The sequence below is a fragment of the Syngnathus typhle genome, linkage group LG16, assembly GCF_033458585.1.
Source record: "Syngnathus typhle isolate RoL2023-S1 ecotype Sweden linkage group LG16, RoL_Styp_1.0, whole genome shotgun sequence".
Lineage (NCBI taxonomy): Eukaryota > Metazoa > Chordata > Actinopteri > Syngnathiformes > Syngnathidae > Syngnathus > Syngnathus typhle.
In genome coordinates, this window is record NC_083753.1 from 7,166,948 (window position 1) to 7,182,906 (window position 15,959).

Consider the following 15,959-nt stretch of genomic DNA (forward strand, 5'->3'; position numbering starts at 1 on the left):
TTTAAAACTATTTGCGAATGGCTTTGCAACTGTTGGCAACCTTTGACGACAAATAATTTACAACTACGAAGTCTCCATAAAATTAGATTGTGGGAATTTTAGGTAAATACGGGCCCTGGCCTACAGTTGCCAAGCAACTGCGACGGTGGGGTTGGCTTCAGTTCACCTCTTCACCACAAGACGGCGCTAACGCGTTTGCAAGCTGGTGGCGCTACGCTCGCGTTCTCCTTCTCTGCTTTGCCCCGCAGGGGAAAACACCACCGAAGAAGAATACATACAGGAGCGTTGCAGGCTCATGTGTCAACACATCTACTTTCCCGAGGGGAGGTGTAACGCCATTAGGAAATAGATATAGAAAAACCGCATTCCTTTGTAAAGCTTTTTGAGGAAATAAAATCGGACTTTTTATTTTATAGCCGCCTTTGTCGGAAAGACAATCAAAAAACGGTGTCGGCGAATGCTTTTGACGCAAAGCTAGCGTTCTTCAGCGATGACGGGGTACAAAGTGCGAATAGCAATCATTTAAAATCCCATATCCGGGAACGCGTTCGCTTTAGCGGGATAGCCAGCTCGCTTGGGCTCGACGCGACGGAGACTCCTCGGCGAGCGACGCTGCTGTTGCTTGGCTGCTGACATGATGTTTCCTCAATCTAGGCACTCGGTGAGTTGTTGTTCGCTTGGTGCAAACTCGTCAGTCAGCTGGCTGCTTTGCGTTAGCTTAACAGCGCGGCTAAGCTATGCTAACGTTAGCTGACGCTGCAGGACAATCAAAAAAACACGACCGTTTTTTTCTTCTTCCCCTCCCCACAATGCGTCACGTCTTTGGCAATTTTCTGTCACTTATGTCCACGCAAGTGTATTACTGCCATCCTGTTGATCCGCGTGTTAGCTCGGCTGTAACGAATATTTTAGCCTAGCCTAGCATCGTTCACTGTCATGCATGTATCCAGCCATCATTCATATACGCTTAGTAGTTGTTTGTAGTTTTTCAGTGATTGGGAGCATTGGACATGACGTCATTTTTCACTGACATAGGATTAACTAAATAATGCTGAATGAACAACTGATTAATAAACAGTATCTGAGGGGAATGATTTTGTCATTCGCTGTAAAGCTAAACATATTTTAGGTGGAATAATTGTTGTAAGATTTTTGTCAAAATATTTGACGGTGACAACCCCAGTTTGTCGGCATCGCTATAATCTTTTGTTATGATTTTTGCCTTCAGGCATCCGCTCAGTCCGGACAAGCTCTCAAGTTCACCACCTCTGACTCGTGTGATCGCATCAAAGATGAGTTCCAGTTCCTTCAAGCACAATACCACAGGTAGTTTGTGGAATATTTAGCAATTAATCTTAGATTTTTTTTTGTCGACTAATCCTTTATTGTTGTTTTCCGCACTGCCGCCTGTTGTCCAGTCTCAAGTTGGAATGTGACAAACTGGCCTCAGAGAAGTCCGAGATGCAGCGTCACTACATCATGGTGAGAACGTGAATAAAAAGTCGATTTGAATCGACCTTGAGCAACAAACGCTAACGTGCTTTGTCTCCTCGTGCGCGTTTCAGTATTACGAAATGTCTTACGGACTGAACATTGAAATGCACAAACAGGTAAAAAGTCAGAACGTTGCGCGCCGGTCGCCCAGTTGTACTTATCTCATTCTTTGTGTTTTCCCACTCAGGCGGAAATAGTCAAGAGACTAAACGGCATCTGCGCTCAAGTGCTGCCTTACCTCTCGCAGGAGGTAAACGCCACGGAGCTACGCTTTGTGTGTAACTTCACACGGATGTCCTCTCATCTGTGTGTGTGTGTGCGCTTGTTTGTTTCAGCACCAGCAGCAAGTCATGGGGGCCATTGAGAGAGCTAAGCAGGTCACACCGCCCGAGATGAACTCCATCATACGGGTTAGTCACAATGTCATTTTATCAATTGGTTTTTTTTTTAATATTGGATATATATGGGGATGATGACATGTTGTTGATGTTTGTAGCAACAGCTGCAGGTGCAGCACCTGTCGCAGCTTCAGGGCCTGGCTCTCCCGGTGGCTCCTCTGCCCCTGGGCCTGACTCCGCCCAGTCTGCCGGCGGCCTCGTCCGGCTCGGGCCTGCTCTCGCTCTCCTCCATTCTGGCCAACTACTCGCACGGCCAGGCCGCCCAAGCCGCCAAGGAAGACAAGGCCCGCGGGGACGCCGCCCAGGCCCAAGCTCAAGCCGAGAGGCCGCCGCCCAGGCCCGAAGACGGCGACAAGTCTGACTAGAGGACGCTGTCGGGGCTGCAAAATGGCGTCGGCGGACTGTTCGTTCTCAGTCGACGTCACGTGTACATAGTTGCGCTTGTAATGGTCGAGCGGGGGGAAAAAAAAGAAGAAAAAAAATCTGCAGAAAGTGTAAAAGAGTTCACGTTACTCTTTTTACTTTCATTCCTCCCTCACATGTAAATGGCACAAATCAGAATGGAGTCAGCTCGCCTCTCACGGCACACTTAACAGAGTTAAACCAACGAGCCATTTGTTACCTTTGACTAAACGTAAGGGTTTTGTCTTTTTTTTTTTTTTTTCTCTCATCATATATTTAGCAAGTGGCTGGCCAACCACTGGCCTATCCATGTGAAAACATTTGAGAGAAAAAAGGGGGGAAAGAATACACTGCTGTGGGCACATTAGACAGCGTGCGTGGGAGATAAAGTGAGTGTGTGTGTATGTTTAAAAAAAAAAAAAAATGAAAACTTAATTTTTTCTTTTCTTTTTTTTGCACCTTTTTGTCAAAGTTCGTACGCTTGTTGCAGTTTTGCCTGCTGGCGCTACTTGAGATTAAAAAACAAAGTTGGATTTGTATTACAACTTCAATCTTGTCAAATGTATACATTTTCAGACATTTCAAAGAAATCCAACTAAAAATGACCACTAAAAAAAAATCACAACCAAAATTACAACTTGCTTAAAATAATTCATGTATAATGACTACCTTAATTTAAAAAACGTTTTCCCCCCTTTTGTAAAATGGTTACTTTTCCTTATGGTATTCCAACTTTGCGGCAAAACCGTAAAGTTGTGAATAATTTTCGTTCAAACCAGTTTGCAGTCTGACGCCGTTGTGTAAATGAAACGGATGTTTCCATAATAGGTAGTTGATTGACAGTCATCGGTTCTTGTTATGACGTCACAACGAGTTAAGTGCTTTGATGACTAAAAACTTCACTTTTCTGTTTTTATTAGGTTTTTTGTTCTCATTTTTTTTCAGTATTTTTGATTCTTTTCTTCCTGTATTTTGATTTGTATTTTTTTTTTATTTAGTAAAAGCACTTAAGTGTCGTCCGTGTGCTCTTTTTGCTTCTAATAACAATAATAGTAATAATCTTTCTATGTTCTCCCATGCAAGTGGTGTGTGTCGTCTGCTTGCGTGCGTGCCGTGAAGGGCCAATTTGTATACATATAAATATATCAATATATGTATTTTTTAAAGCATTTTTGTATGTTTCAAAGCTGCTTTTTAACCTCATGAAAATAGCACATGTGCGTGTGTGCGAGCGCATCGTTTTGTTTCAAGTTCTGCAAGTCGTTTCCTCACTTTGTAAATGTTTGATCCTCTTTTGTGCAAAGATAATGGAAAAACCAACCAACCATGTGTGTAACTGCGTATGTTAAAAAATAAATAAAATAAAAGGTGTTAAGAAAGCAAGAGTACTACGCTAACGAGGACAAGAAGTAATGCATGGCGCTTTTAGCAGTAAGGGAGCTGTTCTGGTGCCTTACAAATAAAATATGTGATTGCAACACTTGCTGCCTGTTTTACCTCGCAAAATGAAACGGTGGAATTTCATAGGGGGGCTGAAATCATCATTTGTCATTTCAATAACTGAGAAAAAACGTTTTCTGCGCTATGAGGTGTGCCGAGGAGTCATGAACTACTTATATTTTTCTTTTTGAACAGAGTAGCGTTAAATAACGGGGTCGTGATTTTCCAGAGCCACACTCCATTTCAAAAGGCGGCGGTAATGCACCCTAACCCCCAAACGTCATAAACAAACGTAGAAGAAGAAAAAGACTTCAGCTACAATTACAGCCAGAAGAGCAATACTTCAGACTTTATTTTTGTATTCACTTTTAAGCATATGCATAGTGGCAATAATTGCAACTCCAGCAAGAATGAAGTAAGTAGTTCTATGTTTATCCTAACTGCTGATTGACTTCAGTTAGTAGGGGGGGGGGGGGGGGGGGGGAGAAAAAAGGAAATAGTGCCACCCAACATGACCCTGTTGCCATTATAATTATTTTGGCACAGACGCAAATATCCGATCACAAATTCCAGTGAAATCAGAACAAAAACCGCACTCTGCCACCACTTGACCTCTTAATCAAAGGTGTTATAAATAGTGTGCACACACACAGTTATAAATATTTTCTCTCTTTATATGAGTTGTCACCGGATTGTTTGTTGTCTGGATCAGCTCATGACGCCGTCTGCAAAAATGTGACGACTGCAACGGGGCATTAAAGTTCTCCAGCGACAATTCGACACTTTATAATCCAAAGTAAAACACACCATATGTCCGACATCTATTTATAAATGGAAAGTAACAGCTAGTGATCAAACGCATACCGCATCAAATGGCCAACATCTGTCTGTAGAGGTAAATGTCCAGACAGTGTAATGCACAAGTTGTCCACAGTAGGCCGCTGTTACTCACAACATGACGCACCTGAACAATTGGCGTGCACGTGACGTCACTGATGCGAAATAATTAAGAAAATTGGCAGTTTTTTTTGTGCTTATTTTGTCATTGTTTTTTAATTTAATTTTACTCAAACACATTACAACACTTGATAAAGATAATCAAATATACTCCCAAAATATCAGTGATTTTTTTTCTCATCTTTTAATTAAACAAATGACAAATGATTGTAAATCAGATGCATGTTCTGTCTGTAATTCACATCTTTGTCATTCTGAGCATTAACAAAGCAAAAAGGAAAATATTGAATTCATTATATACTGTATGTCTTAAATTAATTGACTAAGTCTGCCAAATGTCAGAATTTGCATCTGTCTCAAAACACCCATATTGCTCGCGCTATGTTGTTTCAAACCAGGATCGGGCTTTCAAAGTTTGAACCTTTTATCATCACCACTTGTTGGGCCCTATCAACCATTAGACACACGCACACACTCACAAACGAACTAAAAGGCCCATCAATCATAATGAGAGGCACCTTTCCAGACAATAGATGTGATGTGAGAAGGGAAATGGCACAGTCTTAATTACTGTCTCTTTGTTGCTGACGTCCCCTTTATCTAGCGATGAAGCACACATCGCTCATTAAGTCACCATATTATCGCTATGGCACATGATCACAATATAGGTCATTTACAGGTTTCCTGTAAGGGTTTCAAAATAGAGCTTAAACATCACACTCTTGATATATTAAATAAAAAAATGCAGGTTACTGCTGTACATGTTTGTAGCTGATTAAAACACAAGCAGTAAAGCGCCTAGATAGCACAAACGCTATCGTCTGTAGGGCTTTCCCTCAAAATAGCTAAAAAAATAATAGCTGAGAGCTAAAAGTATAGCAGCCAATTCGCAATTGTCTTTTGTGTGTGTGTGTGTTTCAAAAACTGGAAAAGAAATGCTAACTGGCTTCCCGGCAAACGTAGGTGGCAACCAGACTGTCAGTGGCTAATTAGCTTTCAGTGTGGCTCTTTTGCGCAAAGCCACCACTGTCTTGTTAACAAGCCAAACCAAAAACAAATGCTTATGAGCCTTAAAAGCTTTACTTGCTTCCATTTGAGACACATCCCAAACACGGCCATGTGTCTTTTGTGCTAAATACTGCTGAATTATTTAGGAAAATACCTTGAATTTTTTTTTTTTTTTGCTCGCTAGTCAAAGCAAAAATCCCATAGTCTGTATCTCGTTACTTGTATCTCAAGTAAAACAAAACTCGTTCGTGAACGGGAAGTGACGTCGTTTTCTTCTTCGTTTTGGTTTACGGCGAGGTGGCACTAGCTTCAACGGGCATTACCGACACCTACTGGTTGAAGTCATATGAACTGAAAAAAGAACGAATCACTGTAGGAAGTGATTCGTTCACTGAAATGATTCGTTCTTTTGAACGAATCGTTCACTCACGAGCCAACACTAGTTTCCACCTGTGCCTTACTGTATTCTAATAGAGGCTCGTAAACAATCTATCTATTTACTTTAAAACATACAGGTGCCGCTACACTAGTGAAAAATAAATGCGATCTCAAGGCACGCTTTAATCAATGGTAGGCGGCCGGGTTCTCCTAACTCAGCGCTAGCTTACTGAACGGGTTCGAGATCAATCGATCACTTGAACGCGCGCGAGAGAGAGATGGAGGCATGAATGTGTATGTGCGGGGAAGAAAGAGAAAAAAAACCTACAGTTGAGTAAAAGGTGAGCATTCATAATCGACTTGTTTCTACTGTAGATATGTTTTATAGCAATTATCTAATTTTTCAAGGTCTTTAAATGTACTTTTACAATCAAACAAGTGTCATGTAGCTAGCTAGCTAGCTTACATTGACGTTTTCGTTGCGCTCCGTCTGGATGATTAGAAGTGAACAGAAACAAAAACCGTGTTTTTTTTCCCGTCTTTGTAAATAAAAGACCAAAACATCGAAAATAAAAAGAAGTATTGATCGTAACGAGCGTTTCCTTGTTTTTTTTATTCTTGCTCGGCAGCTTCCAAACATGTTGGGTCGGGATCGATACGAGCGGTGGGGAAACGCAGCCATGACCAATTATGAATATTGCTGCTGTGAGACAATGTCGATAAGTCCACAATTAGCTTTTGGTCCTCGCTGCTCGGCAGACGCGCTTATGGCGTCCGTTTGGGTGAAGACTCGAGACAGAACATGTTATTATTCTTTTTCTTTTGTCCACATTCTCATAAATTCTACTGTGACTGATGGATGCAGCATTGGCCGCATTTTCACGCAGGTACTATTTAAGCTTGTCAGTTTTCAACCGTTTCGGACACTATTACATTATTATATTCAGTTTTCTGTTCAGCTTCTCAGAAAATTGCAAGTATGTCTAAAAAAATAGTGAAACATTGCTTTTAAAAAGATGACAAACGTTTTTTTTTCCCGCGTTGCGCTAAGCTAATGCTAAGCTAATGCTAAGCTAATGCTAAGCTAATGCTAAGCTAATGCTGGTTGTCGAAATGTCTCATGAAAATAGCATTTTTCTTGGCATGAGATTTATTTATTTTCTCCTTCTCAGTCATCAAATTATAACAGAGGTAAAAAAGGAAGCTAACGAATGCGACCAGATGTACGCCATCATCTTCCACTCAAGCACCACCAAGGTAGGTTTGCGCTAAGCTAATGCTAATGTCTCATGAAAATAGCATTTTTTTGGCACGAGATTTATTTATTTTCTCCTTCTCAGGCATCAAATGATAACAGAGTTAAAAAAGGAAGCTAACTAATGCGACCAGATGGACACCATCATCTTCCACTCAAGCACCACCAAGGTAGGTTTCAATGATTTTAAAAACTTTCCAAACAGCACCACCAAGGTAGGTTTCAATGATTTTAAAAACTTTCCAAACAGCACCACCAAGGTAGGTTTCAATGATTTTAAAAACTTTCCAAACAGCACCACCAAGGTAGGTTTCAATGATTTTAAAAACTTTCCAAACAGCACCACCAAGGTAGGTTTCAATGATTTTAAAAACTTTCCAAACAGCACCACCAAGGTAGGTTTCAATGATTTTAAAAACTTTCCAAACAGCACCACCAAGGTAGGTTTCAATGATTTTAAAAACTTTCCAAACAGCACCACCAAGGTAGGTTTCAATGATTTTAAAAACTTTCCAAACAGCACCACCAAGGTAGGTTTCAATGATTTTAAAAACTTTCCAAACAGCACCACCAAGGTAGGTTTCTATGATCTTAAAAACTTTCAACCCATTTTAAAACATATTTATTTATGATGATTTTGCACTGTAATGGGCATTTTTAAGGTAAAAGAAAAAATCTATTTTGTACTGTAGTGGCAGTTTGTAGGCCACAAAAAATCTTTTTTACGACAATTTACATATAATAAAAGACCATTTTCAAGCCAGGGTTAGTTTATTTTGTTTCAAACCTCGGTTAGGATGTCAAATTAGGGTTTTGCAGCAAGGTTGAGGTAGGGTTCCATCCTCTTGGGTCTCCAGCTCCAGGCGTCTCCCCTCTTCATCTTCTCAAGAGTAGCCGTCGACAGGCTGCAGTAGGATAATTGAGAGTTGTATGGATTGCACGGGGAACATCGATTTCCTTCCACCGCTCTGTAACCCCCACTCCATTCTGCTCAATCCCGCCTCCCCATCTCTCGCTGACACCTTCTTCTTCATTCGGTCGGGCTCTGGGGTAGGGTGTCGAGACAGAAGCAGAGACAATTCATATTGCGGCCTTAGCAGAGTATGTAGCGCAGCGGCCCGCCGGGGAAATTGCCAAAAGGTTCACGTTACCGTGCGTCAGCGTTTCCAAGCGGCTGTTGTAACCAAATTGGACCTTGAATAAATGCCCTACCCCTTGATAGGATAACAACTAAGTGCAGATTGAAAGCGGGAAGAAGAAAATGACAAAATTTGCCACTTGTCAAGTCGTACATGAGCTCGTCAAGGCCGAGCCTGATGAATCGATTTTTGCGGTAAAGCAACGCAACCGTGACTGGAGGACTTTTGAGATTTTATTTCCAGTCTGAGCTCTGAATATAAAAAAATATATCCCCTTGCTGCTACATGGAAGATCAGTCCTTGAAATACTCCAATATTAATCAGTGGCAATCTGCTCTCGTTCGACTGCGTACTTGTTATATTGATGTTTTTAGAGCACTTGACTTGGAGAGCGCTCAAATGGTTTTGACAGATCCCATTGAAAATTCACAATGGCCTTGATTAGGATTCTCATTTCACTCTGGGCTTCTCAGTGCAGCAGTGGTATAGGTTTAATTCTCCTTGACATCGAAGGGTGGCAATAACCACATGGAAGCCTGCCAAAGTTCCGCTTGTTGTGATGCGAGTCCAATCAGCCGCCACCACACGCCGCTCGTATAAATCAAACCTCACGGCGCTCAGAAAAATCTGCGAATTTTTTTTTTGAATGAATGTTTGTTTGTTTTTCCTCCCCTCATTGTTGTCATTTTGCGTCGCATTCCTCGCTCCCGCTGCTTTTTGTCCGTTTCCCCCGTGACTAGCGAAGCATTTTGACGTTGTGCTGGATATTTCTCCATTCTTTTTCTTCATACAGTACAGAGCATTTTAAGGATAGATTAAATACAGTGTGAGCAAACTCCAGGCTGGAGGCGCTTCTCCTTCTTTCGGCGTCAAAGTTCCCTTTGAAGGCGGTCGCACGTCGGGTGGGGGGGGGTTGACAGGCAAAGGACATTGACACTATTGAACAATGGCAATTAATAATAGACGGCAAGGGAGAAGGAGAGATGAGACCTTTTAGTTCTTCATCGCTAAATCCTCGCTGACGGCCATGGCCGAGCTTATCCCCCCACACCCCCCCCCTTTAATAAGCGCACACACTTTCCTTATTTCCACTCATTTTGCTATGATTGCGCCTCGTGTTAACACACACACACACACATACACACAAGTGCCCTAAAGAGTGGAGATTGCCTCATTCTATCATCACTGGCCTTATTTAAGTCACTAGGGGGGAGAAGGAGAAGAAGAAAACAACACACAAAATGACGAGCGAGTTGCAAAGAACATCACTTTAATGATTTTAATGTAAAAAAAACCCCCCAAAAAAACAACCTTTTCTTGTGAACTTGAAACGTTAGTCATGCAGGATCATAGGTGTCATTTTTAAATGTTCTACATTCTATTTCACTGTTATTGGTGATTTTATATGCAACAGAATAATTATTTTTTATAGATAATGATATTAACGAATGTGTGTGTGTTAGTCACGCAGGGCGGGTGCGCACTTTTGGGTGAGTTCACAAAATCTCTTTCACTGGAGGTGAAAATGACAATGCGGTTGCCTAGCAACGTGCAGTCCCGTACACACAACTACACACACACACACACACGATACTGTGCAAAGTGATGGAACTCTGCTCTACAAAGTAGGATTATGTGACCTTTGTTTGATCATAATGCTCATTTTTAGTATGCAGGCAAAATAAGCAAAGCTGTGCAATCACACACACACACACACACACACACACACACACACACACACACACACACACACACACACACACACACACACACACACACACACGGGAGGAAGTTTTTTCTTTGGGTTTGTGCGCATGCCGGCGTCATTGGCACCCCTCCTCCTCCCCCTGGTGGCAGGATGCTTTAGCCGCCTCGAGACCGCAGCTGAAAAACAAAACAAATTTTTATATCGCCTCTTTTCAAAGCCTGCCGTCGCTTCAACCGTCCAGGGAAAATAAAGGCGCCGAAAAATCGCTTTTTGGCAAGGGACGTTACGACAGGGGGTGGGCATGGTGCCCAAGCAGTACTTTTTTTATGTCGCTCTGTGCGGCGGTTCAAAGAATGTGGCGGGCCGCGTTTAGCCCACGGCCCAATATTTCACACCTCCCTCACATGATCATCAGAGCAATAAAACAATAGCAAATGCAACTCTGAACGACGCCCACGCCGGTGTACTAATCTCATTCTCGAGCCTGTATTTGGAAGCCCACCCATGCTTGCCCGCCCCCTCCCACCCCCACTCTTGCGTCTCACATTCGAATAAATCCGTAATCTATTTTGCGATTACGCAGCGAATAATTAGCTACAGACGAATATGTGGGCCGCAATCGTTCACTGGTCTTCAGATTATTAATCACGACTCCAGACCTGATCGGGCTCCTCGCCTGTGAAATTATAGTTCTACTTAGGCAAACAACAATAATGGATGGTACTGGCTCCAGCGGGGCGAAAGACGAGAAGAAAAAGCAGAGTAAAAGGGAGAGAAAGACCCTGAATAATAAGCTAAGGCGCAAGGAGAAAAGCCGTGTCACGTGGCAATATTATCGAGACGCACCGCTAGCTACGGCGCTTCGGGAAATTACCAACAGCATTTCTTTTTTTTTTTTCTTTTTTCCTCAAAATGCGACACATCAATTCTTCCCTCGGAATATGACGCCATAACTCAGCCGCGACTTATTTATGGAGCACTTCGGAAACGAGCACGCATAGCTGCATACAAAGTGCTCAACGTCAAATAAAACGCAGACGTATCAAAACAAAAAGCGCTCAAATAATAAAGTATTGACATTAAAAACAGTAAACAACATAAAACACTAAAATGATGCCGAGTCGGATTCGAAAGAATAAAAGTGTTTTAGTGGTACGGTTGATTGTTGTTCTTTTTTTGCATTGCGCTATTTTACGCGTGTCAACGCAACATGGATTTCTGTTTTCTCTTGCTCAGCAATCTCCAGCCAGCCATCCAGCCTGTCTGATCTACTGTATGCAAAGCGACAAAAGCGTGTGTGTGTAGGTTGGCGCTGGTGTCGGCTCCTACTAGCCACCCGCATTAAATATACATCTGACAGAGTGGGGATAAAGAGACATCATCACGGGCCAGCCCTTAAGCGGAATACACTTATGCGGAAGCACCGGTGGAGGAAGGGGGGGCTCCGTACACACAGCAAAAAATAAATAAAAAAATGCTGGGTTATTTTCTTAACTCAGATATTTTTTTAGTTATTTCTTTTCTGTGAATTTTGTTGTTGTTGTTTTTGTACATTTTGTAATTTTTTTTGGTCAACTTTCAAATTGGCAAAACTTCGAGTTTTTGTGAGATGAATGGAAGTGCCGTGAAACTAACATACTGTAGTGCGCGTGTATTTTAATGAAGAAAAACAGCACGCTACTTTATTGAAATTAATAATGATACTAATATTGCATCAGTTTTATATTGGACTTTTCTGGACATTCGAAGATGCTTCATTATTTATGCACTCGCATATTCATGCTATGGTGCTGGTAGAATACGTTGTGTAGCTACAGTTGCCCTGGGGTAGGCTGACTTCAGAAAAAACATACAGTAATGACTTAGTTAAATCAAATTAAAATAAACACACCGCATCAATTTAATGGCCACTTTCCGGCGGCCTCCGGGCAATAATATAAAAGAAGTATGCAACATGCCAACTTCTCTTAGTTCATCAGTACGGCACATATATGAGTCAATATAATTTCGGTCATATTGTCTGTCTACATGAGTTGCTGCACCGTTTGTAGCAATCGGTTGATTAAAGTAGTATGGCGTCAGATTTTTCTGCACAATTTCAGATTTGGGCAATTTGTGTGCGTGTGTTTGCGCAGTTTGTCATTTCTGTCCACATTTATTGATCTTTGAGCACATTTGCAAAATGCATTTGTGAAATGTTGGGCCAACTAACCAACCATTGTGTAGATCTACAAACATTTTTCACATTTATGGTCATTAGTAGACATCCACGGCTGCACATGCATCTTAATGTAGCCTACCGCGCTCATGATTACAAATTGTGTCGTGATGATTCGAGCCGGTTGCTTGCCTATTTTATCCACTGGCATCCTTGGTGTTTGTGTTGTTGCTGCAGTCTTAAATCCCAGGAGTCTTGCTGAGAGCCATGACGACTGATTGTCCCCCCCCACCCCACAGCAATAATATTCAAAGAGTTAGTGGGGGGGGGGGGGGGGGGGGGGTTGCTTGTATTTTACGACATCGTCTCTGTTGGTTTTTAAGGCCCGCGGAACACTGCGGCGCTTATTTTCTATTTCATCCATATTGGCCGCTCCTTCTTGTGCGATGTCATCACGCAACGGCAAGAGATTCCCTTTACGCATTTCAACTGCGGAGAAAAGGAGGCTTTTGAAGCAGCACAAGCTGTTGGCTTCGCCTTTATAAGCACACAAACACACACACACACACACACCTCTGGAGGAAGCGGAGAGCAGTCAACCTGCAACATGGCGGCCGCTTGGGAATCACCGGCGAGCTTTTTCTTCCTTGCTCTCAAGATAGAAACAAAGACAAGTTGAAAGGTGGCCGTTTTGTAAGACTTCCCGAATGCGATTCCCCCGTATTAAGTTGTAGGAAGCAATGTTGTTTGAAAAGCAGCCGAGTTGTTTTGACACCTTGTATTCTTGTGACAAGTCTCCGTGCAGCATTTCCACCGGTTCGCTTCAGAGTGCCCTTTGGATTTTTCGGAATCTTTAATTGCTAAGGTTCCCAAAGGTTTTTTGCATTCGGATAAAAGTTGAGCATTTTGTGATGAAATGAAACCGATTCTGTGAATCAAGCAGATGAGTTAATATTGCTTGAAAAGCAACTGAGTTGTTTTGACACCGCGCGTGACCTTCTCTGGAGATATTCGTGCAATGCGAATGTGCCAATGGATGTAACTGGCACTTAGTCACACAAAATATCTGCCGGCGAGCCGAGCAACTCGTATTATCGTCAAAGTTGAAAAGGGGAAAAATATTATTCATACTCGAGATGAATAAAACACGTTTGAGTGGGGGGGGGGGGGGTGGGGCAGAAAAAAAGAGGTTTTAATTTTACCATTCCCAGATGAGGTTGTCGACCTTATTTCTCGGCGTAAACCCGCGTTTGTAGGAGATCCCTCGTAGGGACGCTTGCGTGACGGATTAGGAGGTGACATCAGATAAGGCAGCACGGGGCGGAAGCATAAAGAGGGAGACAACATCTCAGACGCGCGACACCTTGGGCCAAATCTGCAGCGACAGATAACCACAACCGCGCGGGGCCCGAGAGGACCTCGTCGCTCTGGTACGAATTTGACGAGATTCTTATCTCCTTGTTGTTGACACGGTCGGCCGAAAGCCTCTTGGGGCGATTATTGTGCTGAGTGAACCTGCCCTGACAAAGTGGCGATACTGGTTCATTTGTGGTGGTCGCTGCGTTCGGTACTAGGCCTTGAGGGGGCGTGACTGAATTTCGAGATGCCACCGATGGCTGGTATCGACGGTTTTCGCAAGAACCGATACCGTCAAATAAGACTGGCATCGGCACAGGTACAATACCTCGGTACCCTTTATATTCATAATGTAGAAATTATTTTAAAATGATTTCTGTGTCCGTAGGAAAAGTTTTTCCACTCTCAACTGATTGATGACTACATACAAAGTCAAGTGAGAATTTTTAAGAGTGTGCAATTGCCCTCTCCGCCTTTTAAATGTAGACCTAAAATTATGAACAAGTTGTGGCAGTAAATGGTAAATCCATAAAAGGGTCCCACAGAACCGACCTGTCTTGCACTAATGCTATTAACTGATATTCTGTATTCAGTCTCTTAAAATGTAGAAAGAAAAAATAAACCACAAATTACTTTGCTGCTCAAACTTGCCATCTATTAGCCTTTGGAATATTAGGTATCAAATTCTGAGTACCGAGCCAATTTCAGAACAGCCACAAAGTGATCATTTAAGTGGTTGAAAGTGCCCCCTCTAGCGGACAGAATTAGTTTGACTGAAAAATTGCAGGTAATGGAAGGTGTTCACCCCAATTTCAACACAAACCCAGCTGCCTAGTTTGCTTTTAGTTGCTATCAGCCATCACCAACAGCGATTTCTTTCTCTCTCTCTCAGAACTATTGACATTTGATTTTTAAGTGCTTCCAAATTTGCGTCCACATCTTTTTGTAGTCAAGTTCACGGCGGTTTCATAAGGCCGGTGCGGGTTAGCGAGCATAAGCTAAGCTTTAAGCCGCCGCCGAATAAAGTCGCCGCTTGACTGAAACACTGGCAGTTTCTTTTGGGTTCCATTTAGACGCAGCGGGGGGTGCGCGGCACTGGAGGAAGCAATCCAGCGCTAAACGGACTGAGCCCAAATAAAGATAAACGCGAGGAGGAGTCATTTGGATAAGAGCAGAGAAACTTGAATGTCACGATGCACCAGCGTTAGTCTAAAAAAACAAATCACCTGAATAGAAAATACTCAAGGTATCCACCCTTGAGGTATATTGATCAATGTTCTTTCATATTTGAATCGCCTAGCGTCTAGCATGAATCGAATTTTTCTCTTAACCTCAAAAAAGCGTGTTTTGCCAAACAACAAAAAGGAAAGAAAGCCAACGTGTTGTCTGATCTCATCCCTTTCCCCGTATTGATCCTAACCCTATCGATAAACAGCTCGGAGCGCTCGTTGAATGTGAAGCGAGGAAGGGGGGTGAATACAAGCGTCCTACACTCTCCGAAATACCATCCACTCAAATCCCAGAGCTGGAAATTGACAAAAGAGCAAAAGTATGTTTTTTTTTAGAAGTGCGCGCAGCAACTAGCTTAAGCTTGACATTTTTCACGATTGCCACTTTTTCTGTCCGGAGCCAGAAGCTGAGTAAAGATAGCCGAGGATAACAGGCAGCAGAGGTCAGCAAAGCACAAAATGAAAGGGGCACGGGCTGTGATCCTGTCCAGCTCTCGCCATCCGGCAAATTGACCTTCATTGGCTTCCCACTTATTTGCTGGCCATTGATAAAATGTCTCGGCGGCTTGCCGGAGCATCAACCTTCGCCCGGTTGTTTGTCGTCACCTCTTGCAAACACGGAGACGTTTTTACAACTGCGCCGTGACGTACGACGAAGGTGATTCATTTCAAGGCTGAATGAAAACAGCGGCAAGGCCAAAAGGGAGCCAACGTAACGGCCCGGTTTCGGACACCGAAATGTCCCATAATAACAATTAAAAAAAAAATCTAATCAACTGTGAGATGTGAATTAAATTTAAATACGCCCCATTGAAAATAATAAATAAAATTAGGCTCAATTTTATTTTTCAGTTTAACAAAAATTGTCAAATTGTCCTTCAAAATATTCCCCTACTTTCCCGCAATTCCTACTTTTAAAAGAAGTCTAAAATTCTCCATTTTAAACATGACAAATGAATGGACAGAAAGCATTCACCATTTTTTAGTTCAATCAACATAAAAGCGATAAAAATAAAAAATGCCGTCATGGGAAAATT

The 15,959-nt window shown here is 42.4% G+C and overlaps 1 protein-coding gene and 1 long non-coding RNA gene across 2 annotated transcripts; one reads left to right on the top strand and one right to left on the bottom strand.

The window, feature by feature from the left end:
• Window positions 1-253: 253 nt before the first annotated feature.
• On the top strand, window positions 254-3,772 carry LOC133169455 (TLE family member 5-like). Its single transcript, XM_061301684.1, has 7 exons — window positions 254-661; window positions 1,229-1,326; window positions 1,419-1,482; window positions 1,566-1,610; window positions 1,682-1,744; window positions 1,830-1,904; window positions 1,991-3,772. Exons 1-7 carry the CDS (start codon window positions 635-637, stop codon window positions 2,255-2,257), a joined length of 639 nt encoding a protein of 212 aa, XP_061157668.1. The 5' UTR covers window positions 254-634; the 3' UTR covers window positions 2,258-3,772.
• Window positions 3,773-9,779: 6,007 nt separating this feature from the next.
• On the bottom strand, window positions 9,780-13,629 carry LOC133169753 (uncharacterized). Its single transcript, XR_009718448.1, has 3 exons — window positions 13,113-13,629; window positions 12,911-12,989; window positions 9,780-10,355 (listed from the first exon to the last, which is right to left on the bottom strand). It is a non-coding gene; the product is annotated as an uncharacterized LOC133169753 (long non-coding RNA).
• Between the last annotated feature and the right edge of the window lie 2,330 nt (window positions 13,630-15,959).

Coding starts and splice junctions, on each gene's coding strand:
- LOC133169455 (XM_061301684.1), top strand. CDS start 635: ATGATGTTTCCTCAATCTAGGCACTCG. Junction 662..1,228: donor TTCCTCAATCTAGGCACTCG/GTGAGTTGTTGT, acceptor TTTTGCCTTCAG/GCATCCGCTCAGTCCGGACA. Junction 1,611..1,681: donor ACATTGAAATGCACAAACAG/GTAAAAAGTCAG, acceptor TTTCCCACTCAG/GCGGAAATAGTCAAGAGACT.